The sequence below is a fragment of the Salmo salar genome, chromosome ssa03 (genome assembly GCF_905237065.1).
Source record: "Salmo salar chromosome ssa03, Ssal_v3.1, whole genome shotgun sequence".
NCBI lineage: Eukaryota > Metazoa > Chordata > Actinopteri > Salmoniformes > Salmonidae > Salmo > Salmo salar.
Window position 1 is genome coordinate 40,118,431 of NC_059444.1, and position 21,462 is coordinate 40,139,892.

Consider the following 21,462-nt stretch of genomic DNA (forward strand, 5'->3'; position numbering starts at 1 on the left):
AGCTATAGTCAATGAACAGCATTCTTACATAGGTGTACCTCTTGTCCAGATGGGATAGGGCAGTGTGCGATTGCATAGTCTGTGGATCTAATGGGGCGGTAAGCAAATTGAACTGGGTCAAGGGTGTCAGGTAAGGTAGATGTAATATGATCCTTGGATTGCCTCTCAAAGCACTTCATGATGACAGAAGTGAGTGCTACGGGACAATAGTCCTTTTAGTTCAGATTAGAGATGCACCCATATAAAAACAATCAACCTATTTCTTTGACTTACTTGTAGGGATGCATGATATATCGGTGAGCATATCGGAATCGGCCGATATTAGCTAAAAAATGGCAGCATCGGCCCGATGTCTAGTATAACGCCGACGCGCAAAACCAATGTCAAAGCTGACGTGCATACCTATATAACGTAAATAGATGACGTAATGACTCCACGAAAAATACAGCGCTACACAGAACAAAAGCAGAGAAATTCTCAGCATACACTTCCAACAAGTTCAAGTCAAGCTGTCCTTTGAAAGAGTAAGAACATTTCAGCGAGCCAACTCAAAGGTGAACTCCATTAACGCCAAGATAATGGAATTCATTGCCCTTGACAATCAACCGTCCTCTGTTGTGGATGATGTTGGCTTTCTCTGACTGGTTGAGCCCTGGTACACACTTTTTCAGATGTTGCCCTACCGGAGTTACACAGTATTGTTGAAATTCACATCCATGAGCTTCACGGCTGACATTTTGGACCAGCGATGTTAGCCCCATGAGCATGGAGTCTGACAGCAGAGTGGTTAAACGAGGATTTCATACTGAGGAAAGCCGTATTTATTCCATGCTCAAGAATGTGCTGGTTCTCATTTCAATGGCATTTGAGGACATGTTTGAAACATGAACACACTCCTAGCTCCATTTGAACAACTGACTAAAGAAATAAGCTCAACTGCATCTGCAGCAGACGTGATACCCTCTGTCATGTCATTGAAACACCTGCTCAACACAACTGCCGACACAGACTGTGGGGTTAACTTACAAAAGTACTTGAGGCTGTGAACAAACTATTTGGTTGCATTCTCTCTGAGTCTCTTTACTTTGTCGCCACCATGCTCGATGATAGGTACAAGGACCGCTACTTCGATGCAGACAAGAAACCGGCTTTACGTGAAATGTTAGACACAGCTGGACAAGATGGAAACGGTCACAGTGACAGTGCGCACCGCAGAAGAGAGGCCACGGACAGACAGCTGAAACTTCACTGCTTGACATGTATGCTGAAATCCTGGCTAGATTTACTATTAAAAGACCATAATGTGTCACTTTTGCAACAAACTGTCAAAATGAAGACCAGAATTGACGTTTCACTATAACTAAGCCGGAACATCTGGTTTTCGGCAGCAAAAAAAAAAAAAATCATAAGTTACTCTTTGATGCGCTGAAATCAGTGACATCCTCACTGCGAGAAACGGCTTACTATTTGATGTTTCCATTTATCTCAAAGGCCTTTTGTAAGCTCTTTCATGTGATATGAGTTGGTAATTGACAATATATCAATTGTGTCTTTTGGTCTCCAGGTGACGCGTCTGTGTGACCTGTCAGTGGAGGGGGACTCTGTCACGTCAGTGGGCTGGTCAGAGAGGGTGTGTCTGTCTACTTTACCTCCGATATGTTCTCATGTATACCCCATATCAGAGCCATGTACTGTATTTATAGAGTTGGGACATTGAGACTTCTACATTGTGATGCATTTTCAGTGCATTTGGAAAGTATACAGACCTTTTATTATATTACAACCATATTCTAAAATTGATTAAATCGTTTTTTCCCTCATCAATCTACACATAACCCATAATGACAAAGCAAAAACAGGTTTTTATATATGTTTGCAAATGAATTAAAAAAAAATGTAAATATCACATTTTGCACAAGTATTCACACCCTTTACTCAGTACTTTGTTGAAGTGCCTTTGGCAGCGATTACAGCCTCAATTCTTCTTTGGTATGACGCTACAAGCTTGGCACACCTGTATTTGGGGAGTTTCTCCCATTCTTCTCTGCAGATCCTCTCAAGCTCTGTCAGGTTGGATGAGGAGCGTTGCGGCACAGCTATTTTCAGGTCTCTCTAGAGATGTTCGATCGGGTTCAAGTCTGGGCTGTGGCTGGGTCACTCAAGGACATTCAGAGACTTGTCCCGAAGCCAGTCCTGCAGTGTCTTGGCTGTGTACTTAGGGTCATTGTCCTGTTGGAAGGTGAACCTTCGCCCAGGCTGAGGTCCTGAGCACTCTGGATCAGGTTTTCATCTAGGATCTCTCTACTTTGCTCTGTTCATCTTTGCCTCGATCCTGACTAGTCTCCCAGTCCCTGCCACTGAAAAATATCCCCACAGCATGACGCTGCCACCACCATGCTTCACCGTAGGCATGGTACCAGGTTTCTTCCAGATGTGACATTTGGCATTCAGACCAGATAATCTTGTTTCTCATGGTCTGAGTGTCTTTAGGTGCCTTTTGGCAACTCCAAGTGACCTGTCATGTACCTTTTACTGAGGTGTGGCTTCCGTCTGGCCACTCTACCATAAAGGTCTGCTTGATGGACTGCTGCAGAGATGGTTGTCCTTCTGGAAGGTTCTCCCATCTCCACAGAGGAACTCTGGAGCTCTGTCAGTGACCGTCGGGTTCTTGGTCACCTCCCTGACCAAGGCTCTTCTCCCCCGATTTGCTCAGTTTGACTGGGCGGCCAGCTCTAGGAAGAGTCTTGGTGTTCCAAACTTCTTCCATTTTTAAAAATGATGGAGGCCACTGTGTTCGTGGGGGCCTTCAATACGGCAGAAATTTGTTGTGTGTGCCTCGACACAATCATGTCTCGGAGCTCTACGGACAATTCCTTCAACCTCATGACTTGGTTTTTGCTCTGACATGCACTGTCAAGTTGTAGAAACATCTCAAGGATAATTAATGCAAACAGGATGCACCTGAGATCAATTTCAAGTCTCATAGCAAAGGTTCTGAATACTTGTGTTGATAAGGTATTTCTGTTATTTATTTTTAATACATTTGCAAAAATGTCTAAACCGGTTTTCGCTTTTTCCTTATGGGGTATTGTGTGTAGATTGTTTAATCCATTTTAGAATAAGGCTGTAACGACATGTAGGAAAAGTCAAGGGATCTGAATACTTTCCGAATGCACTGTACAGGACACTACAACATTCTATGGCAGCCATTGTTTGCACCCTATTACCATTACATGCGTAATATCTAAACAATGCTATGTAACGGAATTTTAAAAATTCTGAAAGTTGGCCCAACTCGCTAAATATATGGCTCTGCCCCTTAGTCGACCCTATATCCCTTTGTAGTCATGTGTTTCTACTGATTTCAGGGGGTGTGTTGGATTTGCCCTGATACCATGTCTGGTTATTGTATTCGTGTGTGTATGGTTTCAGGGGAACCTGGTAGCAGTGGGGACTCATAAGGGCTATGTACAGATCTGGGATGCGGCAGCAGGAAAGAAGCTGTCTGTACTGGAGGGACACACAGCCAGAGTGGGTGAGTGGGTGTAGACTGATGCTGCCCGTCTTACAGAGAGAACAGGACAGCTTCTCCTTAGAAAGAAACAGTAGTGATGCACCATAGAAATAGATTGACACAGAAAACAATATCTATTAATGCTATGGCTTCGCGTAATTATTTAGCGTTTAGTCAAAACTATGAAAACTGAGTGCATTTCAACTGTTTTGTGTGATTTGAATATAATTTATTTGCAAACGTTCTCTCTAGGTGCGTTGGCGTGGAATGCTGACCAGTTATCGTCGGGCAGTCGTGATAGGGTGATCCTGCAGAGGGACATCCGAGCCCCACCCCTCCAGTCAGAACGCCGTCTCCAGGGACACAGACAGGAAGTCTGCGGCCTCAAGTGGAGCACAGACCATCAGCTGCTGGCCTCAGGGGGAAATGACAACAAGGTACATGCACAGACACGGCACCAGGGTTGGGGTCAATGCCATTTGAATTCAGGAAGTACATTGAAATTCTGATTCTCTCCAATGTTTTCCAATTAGGAAAATTTTGAATTTGGTTTATATTCTAAATTGACTGGAATTTAAATGGAATTGACCTCAGCCCTGCACAGAGCAGACCACCAACTACTGGTATCGGTGTAATTACAAGACACACACAGAAACACAAACCTGCAGTCTGATCTATCCCATCTCACAATAGTTAAACCCTCTCTTGATTAACTACACTACTGCTTTTATCCTTATCTTATAGAATTATTTTCCTAGAAAACTAACAATCCTTCCCCCTCCCCATAGCTACTGGTATGGAACCACTCCAGTGTTGTCCCGGTGCAGCAGTACACAGAGCACCTGGCTGCGGTGAAGGCCATCGCTTGGTCCCCCCATCAGCATGGCCTGCTGGCATCTGGAGGGGGCACAGCTGACCGCTGTATCCGCTTCTGGAACACCTTGACGGGCCAGCCCCTGCAGTGCACCGACACCGGATCCCAGGTGTGCAACCTGGCCTGGTCCAAACACACCAATGAACTGGTACGTAGCTAGTGGGTGCTTTATGGGTTCATTCTTTGGGAAACCTGAACAGAAATGACTGAAATGTGGTTTGACAGACAGACAGACAGACAGACAGACAGACAGACAGACAGACAGACAGACAGACAAAGTATTTAGTCAGCCACCAATTGTGCAAGTTCTCCCACTTAAGATGAGGCCTGTAATTTTCATCATAGGTACACTTCAATACTTATTTTCCACCATAATTTGCAAATAAATTCATTAGAAATCCTACAATGTGATTTTCTGGATTTTGTTTTCTCATTTTGTCTGTCATAGTTGACGTGTACCTATGATGAAAATTACAGACCTCTCTCATCTTTTTAAGTGGGAGAACTTGCACAATTGGTGGCTGACTAAATACTTTTTTGCCCCACTGTAATATAAAATAACACATCCTAGATCTGAATGAATGAAATAATCTTATTAAATACTTTTTTCTTTACATAGTTGAATGTGCTGACAACAAAATCACACAATAATAATCAATGGAAATCCAATTTATCAACCCATGGAGGTCTGGATTTGGAGTCACACTCAAAATTAAAGTGGAAAACCACACTACAGGCTGATCCAACTTTGATGTAATGTCCTTAAAACAAGTCAAAATGAGGCTCAGTAGTGTGTGTGGCCTCCACGTGCCTGTATGACCTCCCTACAATACCTGGGCATGCTCCTGAGGTGGCGGATGGTCTCCTTAGGGATCTCCTCCCAGACCTGGACTAAAGCATCCGCCAACTCCTGGACAGTCTGTGGTGCAACGTGGCATTGGTGGATGGAGCGAGACATGATGTCCCAGATGTGCTCAATTGGATTCAGGTCTGGGGAACGGGTGGGCCAGTCCATAGCATCAATGCCTTCCTCTTGCAGGAACTGCTGACACACTCCAGCCACATGAGGTCTAGCATTGTCTTGCATTAGGAGGAACCCAGGGCCAACCGCACCAGCATATGGTCTCACAAGGGGTCTGAGGATCTCATCTCGGTACCTAATGGCAGTCAGGCTACCTCTGGCGAGCACATGGAGGGCTGTGCGGCCCCCCCAAAGAAATGCCACCCCACACCATGACTGACCCACCGCCAAACCGGTCATGCCCGTAGGATGTTGCAGGCAGCAGAACGTTCTCCACGGTGTCTCCAGACTCTGTCACGTCTGTCACATGTGCTCAGTGTGAACCTGCATTCATCTGTGAATGCAGGTTCGAGGACACCCACAAGCTTTACAAGACTCGCCTGAAGGCAGCCCGGTACCAGTTTAAGGATTGGAAGTACACTGCATGAACAAAAGTATGTGGACACCTGCTCGTTCCAAAATCATGGGCATTAATATGGAGCTGGCCCCCCTTTTCTGCTATAACAGCCTCCACCCTTCTGGGAAGGCTTTCCACTAGATTTTGGAACATTGCTCCGGTTACTTGCTTCCATTCAGCCATGAGCATTAGTGAGGTTAGGCTCTGATGTTGGGCGATTAGGCCTGGCTCACAGTCATCCCAAAGGTGTTAGATGGGGTTGAGGTCAGGGCTCTGTGCAGGCCAGTCAAGTTCTTCCACACAGATCTCGACAAACCACTTCTGTATGGGCCTCGCTTTGTGCACGGGGGCATTGTCATGCTGAAACAAGAAAGGGCCATCTCCAAGCTGTTGCCACCAAGTTGGAAGCACAGAATCGTCTATAATGTAATTTTATGCTATAGCGTTAAGAGTTCCCTTCACTGGAATTAAGGGGCCTAGCCCGAACCATGAAAAACAACCCCAGACCATTATTTCTCCTCCACCAAACTTTACAGTTGGCACTATGGATTGGGGCAGGTAGCGTTCTCCTGGCATCCGCCGAACCCAGATTCGTCCATCGCCAGATGGTAAAGCTTGATTCATCAATCCAGAGAACACGTTTCCACTGCTCCAAAGTACAATGGCTGCAAGCTTTACACCACTCCTGTCGACGCTTGGCATTACGCATGGTGATCTTGGGTTTGTGTGCGGCTGCTCCGACAAACAGTTCTTGTGCTGACATTGCTTCGAGGCAGTTTGGAACTCGGTAATGAGTATTGCAACCGAGGACAGGCGATTTTGTAATTTTGTATTTTTCATATTATTATTATTTTTTTTTTATTATTATTTTTTTTCGTGCTTCGGCACTCGGTGTTGCCGTTTGAGCTTGTGTGGCCTACCACTTCGCGGCTGAGCCGTTGTTGCTCCTAGATGTTTCCTCTTCACAATAACAGCACTTAGTTGACCAGGGCAGCTCTAGCAGGGCAGAAATTTGACGAACTGACCTGTTGGAAAATTGGCATCCTATGACGGTGCAAGTCACTGAGCTCTTCAATAAGGCCATTCTACTGCCATTTGTTTGTCTATGGACATTTGCATGGCTGTGTGCTCGATTTTATAAACCTGTCAGCAACTGGTGTGGCAGAAATAGCTGAATCAACTTATTTGAAGGTGTGTCCACATACTTTTGTATATATAGTATACAGTGCATTTGAAAGAATTCAGACCCGTTGACTTTTTCCACATTTTATGTTACAGCCTTATTCTAAATTGTATTATTTCTCTCATCAATCTACAATGACAAAGCGAAAACTGGTCTTTCTACATTTTCTAACTCTATTAAAGATATAAAACAGAAATACCATATTTACATAAGTATTCAGACCCTTTGCTATGAGACTCGAAATTGAGCTCAGGTGCATCCTGTTTCCATTGGTCATCCTTAATGTTTCTACATCATGATTGGAGTCCACTTGTGGTAATTGATTGTACATGATTTGGAAAGGCACACACCTGTCTATGTAAGGTCCTACACACCAAAAACCTAGCCATGAGATTGAAGGAATTGTCCGTACAGCTCCGAGACAGGATTGTGTCAAGGCACAATTTCTGCAGCATTGAAGGTCCCCAAGAACACAGTGGGCTCCAGCATTCTTAAATGGAAGAAGTTTGGAACCGCCAAACTGAGCAATCTGGGGAGAAGGGCCTTGGTCAGGGCGGTGTCCAAGAACCCGATGGTCACTGACAGAGCTCCAGAGTTCCTCTGTGGAGATGGCGCACCGGACCTCAGGCTGGGGATAAGGTTCGCCTTCAAACAGGACAACGACCCTAAGCACACAGCCAAGACAACGCAGGAGTGGCTTAGGGACAAGTCTCTGAATGTCCTAGACTGGCCCAGCCAGAGCCTGGACTTGAACCCAATCGAACATCTCTGGAGAGACCTGAAAATAGCTGTGCAGCAACACTCCCCTTTCCAACCTGACAAAGCTTGAGAGGATCTGCAGAGAAGAATAGGATAAACTCCCCGAATACAGGTGTGCCAAGCTTGTTGCGTCATACCCAAGAAGACTTGAGGATGTAATTGCTGCCAAAGGTGCTTCAACAAAGTAGTGTGTAAAGGGTCTGAATACTTATGTAAATGTGATGTTTCAGTTTATTTTTAATAAATTAGCAAAAGTTTCTAAACCTGTTTTTGCTTTGTCATGGTGTATTGTGTGTATATTGAGGGGGGACACACGTTTTTATTAATTTTAGAATACGGCTGTAACCCATATACAGTGCCTTGGGAAAGTATTCAGATCCGTTTACTTTTTCCAGATTTTGTGGAAGTATTTTAGTACCTAAACTACTTCCAATGTGTCAAACAGTTTCCTGATCTTTGTTATATGTCTTAGATATCGGGCAGACACTTTTTTTAGACACTTTTTTTTGTTTGTCTGTTATTCAATGCTAATAGCAGTAAGGCCAAATTCAATACTTAATCAACTATCTTTTTAAGCATTTTGGGGGATACTTAAAACAATTCCATATGTTAGTTTAGTAGTCGTGTATAAAACCCACAACGCAATCTTAATTAGATATTTCTTAACAGCCATTATTTCCGTAACCTCAGTTATTGGAAATGTTCTTCATTTTTTTCCCTATGTTTATTCCACACAAAAAAAAACGTTAAATGGGATACTTGAAAATAATGTACTAGGATTTGTTATTGGTAATGTACTTAACTTTAGGACAGCTAAATGCGTGTCTTGTGACGAATGGATACTTTTGGAACCATTAACGTTTTCTTGCGCCACAGACACAGTTGGCTACCGGACATTTAAATTCAGCAAGAAAGATGAAGCGCGTTTAATTAGTTATCTAGCTAGCTAGTAATTAACAATATATTACCATATTCTAGAAGTGTTAAAAAGCTAGCGTTAGCTCGTCAAATGGCAAAGAAGAACTTGGCTAACTTAGCTAACGTTAGCTATGTTTGCTATAATGTCGTTATGCGTTAGCTAGCTAACTTACCGGTCGTGCAGTCCCTCTACCACCATCTCTCCTATCATGGACAACACCTTCTCCAGCTGGTCCCCATGAATGGTCTCTCAGCTCCCTTCTTAGCAGCCGACTTGATGTCGGACCACTTTTTTTTTTTTTACGGCGGCGTCCCTTGCCATACCCCGGACGGCAGAGATCGACTCGCCAACTCTCGCCCATCCTCTCTTTTTGGTCTCTGCAGTGACCCCGCAGTTTTCAAGTCTCCCCAACAGCAACCTTTTCCTGGCTGCTATTTCCTCCACCATCACTTCAAGCTCTTGTTTGCTGAACTTTTTATTGCGCTTTCCTTGGTTATCCGTTTATTGATAGTCTGATGGCTATAATGTATGAAAAACAAATGTTTTTGTTTTGTGCATAAAGGTTTCGCGAGCCAACAAAAAAAGAATAATTGCGAGACCCAAAGCAAAAAATAAATGGAATAATCAACACTTTATTATAGTGGGCCAAATCCTATCATCCCTGTCACAGGCTTGTTTATTGGTTTCAAGCACATCACTAATGTCAATGCCACATAAGGTATTAACGAAGTTCCTAAGAATTAACTATCTTAGGAACTTAGATTTTTCCTTAAACGTATTACTTTTTTTTCCTAAGTAATGTTTTGTTAATCCAGCCCCAGGTAATTATGAAATGTGATGGGCCATAACCCGATCTCCAGTAACGAGTACCATGTAGCTATGACGCATTCCTACATGATTTCTTTATTTCAGACCGACCACTTAGAAGTTAAATCGTGGTTGTAAAAAATGTTTTACTGAACATAGTCTTTCACAAAATTGGGTGGATTATCCCTTTTTAAGCATTTGTAGCTAAAATTATTTTTATTTCCAGGTGAGCACACACGGTTACTCCCAGAACCAGATTTTGGTGTGGAAGTACCCCTCCCTCACACAGGTGGCGAAACTCACAGGCCACTCCTACAGAGTGCTCTACCTGGCCATGTCCCCTGACGGAGAGGCCATCGTGACAGGCGCCGGAGACGAGACCCTGCGCTTCTGGAACGTCTTCAGCAAGATGAGGTCCACCAAGGTAACCACACACCTCATTGACTGGCGACATTGATTTTGGGCTGCCTATGCCCATTTTAAAGTCTACCTCTTTTTAAATTATTTTGTTACCAATACCAACCCAATACCAACCCAACCAATAAGCAAAACCAGTGTCTCATTTGGGAAACACTGGTATAGAGGATTCTAGTGTGTTAGAGAACTAACCCCTGCTCTCTTCCTCTGCAGGAGTCTGTATCTGTTCTGAACCTGTTTACCAGGATCCGGTAGCCAGAGGGAACAAGGGGGTGAACCAGCCCACTGGATTTCATTCTGAAAAACAACTCTCCTTTCTCTGCCCCCTTATGTCCTCCTAGGCCTCTGGTAGCCTATGGTCCTTTCAAATACCCAAGGCCAGGTCGTCAAGCCGATAGATGCGAGTCAATATTCCAGTGGAATAAATCCTATCCTCACAACATCCATCACAACCAGTGTGACATTACAAGGCCACACCCCCATATACTACCATTGGTGATTTTCCCTGGAAGAGGAGGATTCTGGGATGTTATTTTCCCCAAGTGATTCTGTTTTGTTTACAGACAGACTGCATACCTGCCAAATATGAAGTTTGTCCTTTTTTTTATGTTTTATTTATTGTTTATCATGTAATGTCGCCAGTGTGCTTCAGCAGACTGTTTTGTTTTCTGTGTGGGTGAATGTTGCGTGTCGGACTCTTCACCGAAGAGCCTGAAGCTTTTGTTTGTGCCTGCCTTAAAGGGATAGTTTACATCTAAAATGAAAGTATGTCAAATATTTTTTTGCCTCATGAGGTATGAAAATGTGTGACATGCTTTGACTTCAGGGTGAGCTGTCCTGTACCAATTTGTAAACTGTTGGTATTTTCTTTTACATGTTGTAGACCATTCTAATTTATTTACCCGGTTAAAAAAAAAGTTTTAAGTTAATTGTGTGATGCGTGTCAATAATGGCGGAAATCTAACATTTTTTTAATTAGAAAACAAATCTGTAGTTGTCGTTTTGAAATTTGAGCAGTGGCCAAAACCGAACTACATAGAATCACTTACAGTTTTTCTCTGTAAATTGTGTTGTTTTGCCAGTTAATTGTCTTTTTTTAATTTTTAACCAAAGTATCAGTACTCAGTAATCACTTGCATGGATATATGTAGGTTAACCTACATTTACAGAGACAAATTACAATTTTTGGTGTCTTGAATTATAAGAAAATGTCATTGCACTCAGTCTGATAACGAGCAAGTAGTATTTGGGAACATGGGTAATAAACTAGGCATAAACTTTGGAATTTATACTTATACAGGATAAAACCTGAAAAATATTAAAATCGTATTTTTTTTTCCTGGGTGTAGCAGTAACTGAAATGCGCTGTAAAGTAAAAACATTCATGATCTCTTAAAAGGCCTTGATGGTTGCATTGTGCTATGTGTGTCTATCTGCGGTATAAAGATATTTAATCCAGGCACTTATTTTTTTTCTCAGCATTTCTTTGTTTGATTCTTGTAGTGGTACCTTTCTTTTCATTTTCTCAGTTTGGATGTGGGTTTTGAGTGACCTTGTGTGCTGTCTTTGAAATGAGTGCTATTTATTTGAGCTGTGTAAAAGTGTCCAATACACACACACAGCATGTGTGTATTATTCTGAGAGTTGATTATTATCTGATAGTTGAAAGATGGAACGCTGACCTGTACAGTGTATATACTAGCTCCAGTCCTAGCTAAGCGTTTGTACTTATTATTTTATGCCACAGAAGCAAAACAAAGAATGCTGCCAACTTGAAATGCATAAAGAATGTTATGAAGATCAAAAAATATTTCTGTACTGAGAAAAAAATAAAGTGATCACATCACTATTTTCGAGTGTATGCATCTGTTTGCATTATAAAGTGTGTGTGTGTAGGAGAGGAGGGAATGCAGAGCATGTTTGATTGGCGTAGTGTTGAATAGTCCCCTGAGAGACATTATTCTTGCTAAAGAGCTTTAACTGCTGTATGTGTTGATGACTATCATACCATTAATCTCCCGTGGGCAGATTCTGCATGTAGACTGAGAGAATCTGCCAGGACTGAAAAGGATGTGTGAAATGGAGCAGCAGTAGTTCTGTTTTTTGGGGGGGTTTCATCACTGGTTATTTGGAAGTATCAGGATTGGGCAAAGGCGGTGCTTAAACTGCTTTGCCACAAGTGCTTCCAGTGTGTGCCCATAGATCTTGGAGGGTGGAGACTTTGTTTTTGCTAGATCTCTTAATGTCTAACATGCATGAACACAGAAGTTAATCACGCAGCTGACCAAATTACGTGAGATTTTACCACTGGGTTAACTGTTGTTATTGTACCAGAAACTGAAGCCCAGTGTGAGATGGCTCTTGTAAAGCTGTCCTAATACAAAGGAAGCACCAGAGGGCACCGGTCTTCTATTCTACAGCTGCAGCAGCCTTTCATCCACACCTCTGTTCCATTTCCGCACCAAGATCAGGCCAGTGGTGGACAACTCCAGTTCTGGAAGGCTGCAGTATGTGCAAACTTTTGTTCCAGCACAGTGCTATTTGATTGAACTAATGTTTGCATAAAAAAGTAAGTGGATTCTTTGAATGTGCCTGCACACACACTGACCGTTCAGAGCCCTCTTGAGCTAGTGCCCTAGCTCCCAACCCCTTCAGTGTTCACAGGACTGGGGAATTGTGAGAAATATGGAGCTTCTGCTTAAACTAGTCCTTCAAATGGCTAAGATTTTCAACAATATTGTTTTTGGAGACTTGACAAAACCAAAGGGTTAGGAACTGGTAATGTTCCATTTGGGCCCATATCACAGCTGCTTCTTAATAGTATTGAATTGCTTCCTTTTCTTCATGACCACTGAAATGAAAGGAGAGGCCAATAAGGTGTCTCTTTACCCTTCACTGGTCATGGTGAAAGAGAGGGGATAGAAGCCCATTCTAAAAACAACTCTTACCAAGCCCCCTCCCCCCTGTCTAACCTGGTTGCTTGTTTGCAAATCTGTTGTTTTCACCTATCCAGTCCCTTCAATTCTGCAAACACAGAGGTTAGCGGATAGGAGTTTGTTTTTCGACCAGATAGACAAATGGAAACTACTGAAGACTATTGGACCACAGAACAATGAAGGATCAAAGCGGTGTGCTCACCAGAGAGATAATGGATTATGTCTTCCATCTACCTTTAGAAGCCTTTCCTCCAGACCTATCATAATCCCATGCAAATTACACAGATATTCTTTTGTGATGTAGGGATACACCAGGACACGCACAGCGTTACATCTCTACAGCAGCTCCAGCTTAGAACCTGTACCATTAAGCCTTGAGAGAAGGTTGGAGAATAGAGGTAGATGTCTTCATCTGGATAATCCTGCCTCCCGATGAGTCTATCAGGAGACAGCCCAGAGAAAGAGGTCTGTAGGATCCATATTAAGCCCAGTTGTAGTGCTAGTCACCACCAGGCTTCTTGGCTATCAGAGTGGATCTTAGTGTTGGCTACCCAGGCCCGTCCTGCTGACATTTCCTGAACAGAATGGAGCTTTAGTGGGTCATAGAGCTCATTTGCAAATGGTTTCTCATCCTGCCCCTCCCCCCAACCACCTGTAGGCTCAAAATGGAAGGATTTCTTCAGACCGAAAGACAGGATAGACCTATATCTTAGGTTGGTTTGCAATACAACATCGTAAGGATATATGATTTGATGCCATATCCTATATATAATACCATGCATAGCATATTTACTGGTAAATATTAGGTTGGGCACTCAATAATAATAATAATAAATTATTTTAAAAAATGCATAATTTCAAAGCGCTTCAAAAGCAAAAAAAACAAAGAACCAATACATCATCATGAGTAGCCCATATAGTTAGCTAGGTCAACCAATAGTAACTCTTTGAGTGCATGATGCATCCTCCAAAGATGGAGAGAGACAGTTTATGGCTTGATCAAAGAAAGGTGGTCAGGGAGATGGTTGATGACTGGTGATGATCTTGTAGAAGGCTACTCTGGGAACCATTGTGAGTCATGTAGCCATTGTACTTCTCCTTCACTATGTATGGCACACACTTGGGTGATGCCTCAGCAGCTCTGGGTGCCAGAAAGCTCACCACACACAGTTCACAGTAGTAGCCAGTCTTCCTTGCTACAAGCCCTCTACTGCATCTCATATTCCTCTCAAGCTTCAGGTGACTCTTCAGTTTATGCTTACAAAAGATCAGGAACCAGCAGCCAGGTGAAAAAATAAATAAATAAATGGTACAGTGTCCAGATGCATCATTCAAAAAAATTATAAGAAAAACAATTAGCTAGCTAGACAAGGCAAAAAATAGTTGACCTGCCAGTCTATCTGTAAATCTGTGGGTCAAAACCACCGGAAATATGCAATAAAACTCAATGTTATCGAAAAACCAAACACATTTTGGTGATTTCTGGTACATCATCAAAATCTATCAATAACAGCACATTTTTGGACTCATTCAGCAGTTTTTACCTGTTTTACCTTTACCTGTTTTTACCTTAAGTACAATACATTGGAAATTAATGTTGAAAGTTACATATTCCTAAAACTTAAGTTGAAAATGATGCTGTCGCTGCTTCTTGTTGACAAGACTTGCAGTAATTCTTTTTTTAAGTGTCCAAATCAATAACCAATACCTGTTAGGGCTAGGGGCAGTATTGACACGGCTGGATAAAAAACGTACCCGATTTAATCTGGTTACCACTCCTACCCAGTAACTAGAATATGCATATACTTATTACATATGGATAGAAAACACCCTAAAGTTTCTAAAACTGTTTGAATGGTGTCTGTGAGTATAACAGAACTCAAATGGCAGGTCAAAACCTGAGAGATTCCTTTACAGGAAGTGGCCTGTCTGACCATTTCTGGAACTTCTTTGCCATCTCTATCTTTTACTAAGGATCTCTGCTTTAACGTGACACTTCCTACGTCGTCCATAGGCGCTCAGAGCCCGGGAAAAACCTGAATGTCGTCATCCCAGCCCCAGGCTGAAACACATTATCGCCTTTCTCAAGTGGCCGATCAAGGGACTCTGGGCTTAGGCGCGTGACCTGACCGCCCCGGTCTTTGTGATTTTTTCCTCTGTTTGCCGAAAAGGAGATTCCCGGTCGGAATATTATCGCTTTTCTACGAGAAAAATGGCATAAAAATTGATTTTAAACAGCGGTTGACATGCTTCGAAGTACGGTAATGGAATATTTAGAATTCTTTTGTCACGAATTGCGCCATGCGCGCGACCCTTCTTTACCATTTCGGATAGTGTCTGGAACGCAGGAACAAAACGCCGCTATTCGGATATAACGATGGATTATTTTGGACCAAACCAACATTTGTTATTGAAGTAGCAGTCCTGGGAGTGCATTCTGACGAAGACAACAAAAGGTAATCAAACTTTTATAATAGTAAATATGATTATGGTGAGTGCTAAACTTGCGGGGTGTCTAAATAGCTAGCCCGTGATGCCTGGGCTATGTACTTAGAATATTGCAAAATGTGCTTTCACCAAAAAGCTATTTTAAAATCGGACATATCGAGTGCATAGAGGAGGTCTGTATCTATAATTCTTAAAATAATTGTTATGCTTTTTGTGAACGTTTATCGTGAGTAATTTAGTAAAATGTTAGCGAATTCCCCGGAAGTTTGCGGGGGTATGCTAGTTCTGAACGTCACATGCTAATGTAAAAAGCTGGTTTTTGATATAAATATGAACTTGATTGAACAAAACATGCATGTATTGTATAACATAATGTCCTAGGGTTGTCATCTGATGAAGATCATCAAAGGTTAGTGTTGCATTTAGCTGTCTTCTGGGTTTTTGTGACATTATATGCTAGCTTGAAAAATGGGTGTCTGATTATTTCTGGCTTGGTACTCTGCTGACATAATCTAATGTTTTGCTTTCGTTGTAAAGCCTTTTTGAAATCGGACAGTGTGGTTAGATTAACGAGAGTCTTGTCTTTAAATAGCTGTAAAATAGTCATATGTTTGAGAAATTGAAGTAATAGGATTTTTAAGGTTTTGAAAATCGCGCCACAGGCTTCAAGTGGCTGTTACGTAGGTGGGACGAATTCGTCCCGCCTAGCCCATAGAGGATAAAGTACTTTAGTAAAAATAATTTAGAGTACTACCTTAGTAATTTTTTATGGACGTTTTTTAAGGTCTCTATACTTTACTATTTATATCTTTGACAACTTTTACTTTTACTTCACTACATTCCTAAAGAAAATAATGTACTTTTTACTCCATACAACTAAAACTAAAATGTATTATCTACACGTACAACGCCTTCAAAAAGTATTCATACCCCTTATTCCACATTTGTTGTGTTACGGCCTGAATTCAAAATTGATTAAATAGATTTTTTTTTCTACACACAATATCCCATAATGATAAAATGAAAACGTTTTTAGACATTTTTGCTCATTTATTGAAAATGAAATACAGAAATATCTAATATACATGAGTATTCACACCCCTGAGTAAATACTTTGTACAAGCACCTTTGGCAGTGATTACAGCTGTGAGTCTTTCTGGATAAGTCTCTAAGAGCTTTCCATACCTGGATTGTGCAACATTTGCCCATTATTATTTTCAAAATTCTTCAAGCTTTGTCAAATTAGTTGTTGATCATTGTGAGAGAACCATTTTCAGGTCTTGCCATAGATTTTCAAGTAGATTTGAGTCAAAACTGTAGCTCTGCCACTCAGGAAGATGCACTGCCTTATTGGTAAGCAACTCCAGTGTAGATTTGGCCTTGTGTTTTAGGTTATTGTTCCGCTGAAAGGTGAATAAATCTCCCAGTGTTTGGTGGAAAGCAGACTGAACCAGGTTTTCCTCTAGGATTTTTCCTGTGCTTAGCTTCATTCTATTTATTTTTTATCCTGGAAAAATCTCCATTCCTTAATGATTACAAGCATACCTATAACATGATGCAGCCACCACTTTGCTTGAAAATATTGAGAATGGTACTCAGTAATGTGTATTCAGTACTCACTTTGTATTCAGGACAAAAAATGTTTTGCTTTGCCAAATTTTTGGCAGTATTACTTTAGCGACTTGTTGAAAACAGGATGCATGTTTTGGAATATTTTATTCTGTACAGGCTTCCTTCTTTTCACTCTGTCCATTAGGTTATTATTGTGGAGTAACTACAATGTTGTTGATCCATCCTCAGTTTTATCCTATCACAGCCATTAAAACTCTGTAACTGTTTTAAAGTCAACATTGGCCTCATGTTGAAATCCCTTCCTCTCCGGCAACTGAGTTAGGAAGTATGCCTGTATCTTTGTAGTGACTGGGTGTATTGATACACCATCCTAAGTGTAATTAATAACTTCAGCATGATCAAGGGGATATATAATAACTGCTTTTTTACCCATCTACATATATTATTTTTACCCATTTCAGCCTATACTGCCCTTCAGTGCTGTGACTTTTTGGGCAGACGTCTGCCTTCGATTAATTTCTTTCCAACTCTCTCTTTCCCCTCCTCGTCTCTTTTGACCTCACCCTTTCCCAATCCTCTCCATCTCAGGTAGGTAGGCAAAATGCTTTACCTCATCTTTACTAGAGAATGTTCGCTGACTAATCTCACTGCAAACCCCCTCCAGGTGTCTGATTCCTACATTGTGTCCTTTTCTGTCTCCCTTTCCTTCAACCCTAGCCACTCAGCCCCTACCCAGATGGTAATGCGCTGTCGTAATCTTCGCTTTCTCTCCCCCACTACTCCCTCCTCTTCTATCTTATCATCTCTCCCTTCTGCTAAATTCTTCACCATCCTGTCCCCTAATTCTGCCTCTTCGACCCTACTCTCCTCTCTTTCCGCATCATATGACTCGCACTGTCCCCTATCCTCCTGGCTCCCCTCCTGCTCTGTGGCTGAGTGACTCATCGTGAGCTTAAAGAACAGGGCTGCGGGCGGCTGAGCAAAAATAGAGTAAAACTAACTTCCGGAGGACCTATCATCCTTTCACTCCTTCCGTTCTACCATTTCTTCCTCTGTATCTGCTGCTAAAGCCACTTTCTATCACTCTAAATGTCAAGCTTCTGCCTCTAACTCAAGGATATTCTTTTCCCCCTTCTCCTCCCTCCTTAATCCCTCCTTTCTTTCCAACTGTTGACATCCGCTCCTCATTTACTCAGCCTATTGAGTCCACTGGTCCCACTCACACAGAACTACATTACGCCTTGACCACTTTCTCCCCTCTCTCCAGATGAAATCTTGTGACTAGTGTGGTCTGGCCACCTGACAACCTGCCGGCTCGACCCCATCCCCTCCTCCCTTCTTCAGACTATCTCTGGAGACCTTGGCCCATTCCTCACTTCCCTCATCATCTCATCCCTGACCACTGGCTGTGTCGCATCTGACTTCAAAATGTCCCGAGTCGCTCCCCTTCTCAAGAAACCAACACGCTGACGTCAAAAACTACAGACCTGTGTCCCTTCTTTCTTTTCTTTCCAAAACACTTGAGCATGCTGTCTCTGATCAACTCTCTCATTATCTCTCTCAGAACGATCTTCGTGACCTTAACCAGTCAGGCTTCAAGACCGGTCACTCAATCGAGACTGCTCTTCTCTGTGCCACCGAGGCTTTCCGCACAGCTGACTCTCTTTCCTCTGTTCTCATCCTCCTAGATCTGTCCGCTGCATTCGACACGGTGAGCCATCAGATCCTCCTCTCCCCTCTCTCATGGCTGGGCCCTTCAGGCTCTGCACATTCTACCTGGCAGGCCGCTCCTACCAGGTGACATGGAGAGAATCTTGTCTGCACAACATACTCTCACTATTGGTGTCCCCCAGAGCTTGCTTCTATGCCCTCCTCTCTTCTCTCTATACACCAAGTCACTCGGCTCCATCATAACCTCACATTGTATTGTCTATCATTGCTATGTGGATGACACTCAACAACTTGGCTCATCACACTCTAGCGTCTCCTTGGGGTGGGCGAGGTGCTTGCAGGCTGACTTCGATCATCGGTTGAATGGTGTTTCCTCCGACACGGTGCAGCTGGCTTCTGGGTTAAGCGGGCGGGTTTTAAGAAGCGAGGTTTGGCGGGTCATGTTTCAGAGGACGCATGATTCGAATTTTGCCTCTCCCGAGCTGTTGAGGAGTTGAAGCGATTAGAGAAGATCGTAATTGGATCACAATTGGATATCACAAAAAATTGGGGAGAAAAATAGATTAAATAATTTCACTGCTCGACTGAGGGACCCTACAGATAATTGGATATGTGGGGTAAAGAGATGAGGTAGTCATTTAAAAAGAATGTTAAACACTATTATTGCACACAGGCTGAGTCTATGCAACTTATCTTGTGACTTGTTAAGCAACATTTTACATCTGAACTTATTTAGGTTTGCCATGACAAAGGGGTGGAATAATTATTGACTCAAGACATTTCAGCTTTTCATTTTTTATTAATTTGTAAAGATTTCGACAAATATAATTCTACTTTGACATTATGGTGTATTGTGTGTAGGCCAGTGTCTAAAAAAAATGACATTTAATTCATTTTAAATTCAGGCTGTAACACAGCAAAATGTGGAAAAAGTCAAGGGGTGTGAGTGAATAATTTCTGAAGGCACTGTACATGTGCAACAATAGTAATCATATAACTTTATTTTTTTTTAAATGAGCACCTTGTAAACTGCACAGGCACCAAAACCCACATGGAAACTGGATATGTTTTTACATCACTGGTTAGAGGACAACCTGCAAAACACATTAAGCTATACTTTGGAATGTTGCATTTCGATACAGGGGTCACTTAGTGGTGACTTTTGCATGTAAATCTTGGTGGGGCAAACTCAAACTTTGTTTTTTTTAGATGCATGTCAGCAAAACAAACTGTTAGGGCCTACATAAAGCTTTCCCAACAGCAGAGCTTTTTTTCAGCACCATGGAGTAAATCCTTACCACGCTACACCTTGCTATCAGCGGAGCCTTGTTCGGCAGCGAAACAGTTAATTCAGCCTCACTTACTGCCTTTAAAAAAAACATAGCTGACATGGCTGACTTGCTTAAATAAGAGGCAATCTGTAATTTCGATTAAGACATTAATGAGCGAGCTAGGACGGACGTAGTCTATGTAACTATTTGTTTAGCACATTTGAAATGTAGAGCAACATAATTCAGAACATGGGTCGTTCTTACAGTGTTCTCCCTGTACACCAAGTCAGAACGGTAGGATAAATAAAGGGTGCCTATAAGCAGAGAATGGAAACTGTTACAATATTCAACGATTACATTTCTATAAAACAGGCTATAGGCTACATGTGCACCACCATGTCAGAACCGTAGGATAAATAAAGGGGGCATATAAACGTGGCAGAAGTCATGCTGGATTGACAGCATGGTCAATGTCTTCAACCTTTTATGGCCCATGATGTTGAATGTTTATCCTTTTAAGCTGGGAAAAGAGACCCTTAAACCCACACTTGGACCACACACCCACTCCACTGATTCCATCCAAACCACTCACTTCTGAATTAGCGATTTCCAACTTGTTGTGTAAAGTTTATGTCCAATGGCTGATACGATATGTTTTATCTATAATTTCTCTTCATCATTTCTCTCAATGTGACAAGGATTGAAAAGGATTTGCCAGTAGATTGTCGACTTGATTCATGATGATGACTGCTAGCTTGCTAGCTAAGATTTTGAAAGTATGATGTTGACAGTCCAATCAAAGCTATGGTAGATATAACGTGATTTGACATCATTTTATCTGTAGCCAATGACCTTGAGGGCATTTCTAATGTGGAAGCATCCAAGGGGCTTGAATTTTCTAGCTCTACCCATAGATGTTGCAGTGACGAGGTGTCCCCATGAGTGACAGAACACTGAGCCAATCACGGCTCAACTAGAGAAATTACTAACCCCTACGCTCCGTATTTTCCACTGGCTGCCCCACCACCACAGAAAGCATTGAGCTCGGCTGAAACACCTGCATTTTGGAGCTGCCTTAATCAAGAAAACTAAAAAGAAACCTTGTTTGTATGCAGCTTTATTAAGTCAATGAGTTTTCAAACTGATATGTGACACATATTAATGCCAAAATAACCACTGGGCTCACCTCACAGAAAGAGAGACGCAACACTGTTTTTTCAATCACTCCTATCGATAAATAAGTTGAAATCAATTGCGCAAAAGGGGAGAGATGAGGTTGCACGTCCTGTTAAAACGAACACAGAAAAACCACCACCTAGACTACAGCTTCCATATGGTCTGTGCAGCAAGCTGAATGTTTGACGTCCCTACTAATAGGTTGTGTCCGTATAGGATTGTAGCCTCGCCCACAGCATCCTCAGACATCGCAGACTTGCGGCCATCTATTTGAGTTTGCATGGCTCAGGGCTCTCTTGAGGCGCAAGTGGGACTTCACAATTATGAGCGACCTTTACAGACAATGCTCCTGCGTAATTGTATTCATTCATTTATCCACTGGCTATGAAATGTCTTTAAAAATGTTTAGTGAATAGGTATTGTGCGGTATCAGGGGTGAGGTATGGACCATGTCAAAATTAGGGTTGAATTGCAAAGTAGCACCACTTGGATTTTCC

The 21,462-nt window shown here is 42.2% G+C and overlaps 1 protein-coding gene across 6 annotated transcripts in view; it reads left to right on the forward strand.

Annotated features, from left to right (window-relative positions):
* Positions 1-11,740, forward strand: part of LOC106599985 (fizzy-related protein homolog) — a 36,317-nt gene extending 24,577 nt beyond the window's left edge. For all 6 annotated transcript variants that reach the window (XM_014191315.2, XM_014191319.2, XM_045714844.1 and 3 more), the window contains 6 exons: positions 1,565-1,630; positions 3,433-3,535; positions 3,767-3,951; positions 4,303-4,536; positions 9,701-9,898; positions 10,105-11,740. In XM_014191315.2, coding sequence (XP_014046790.1) covers positions 1,565-1,630; positions 3,433-3,535; positions 3,767-3,951; positions 4,303-4,536; positions 9,701-9,898; positions 10,105-10,146 — 828 coding nt within the window. In that variant the 3' untranslated portion in view covers positions 10,147-11,740. The remainder of the gene's footprint in view (positions 1-1,564; positions 1,631-3,432; positions 3,536-3,766; positions 3,952-4,302; positions 4,537-9,700; positions 9,899-10,104) is intronic.
* The last annotated feature ends 9,722 nt before the right edge of the window (positions 11,741-21,462 follow it).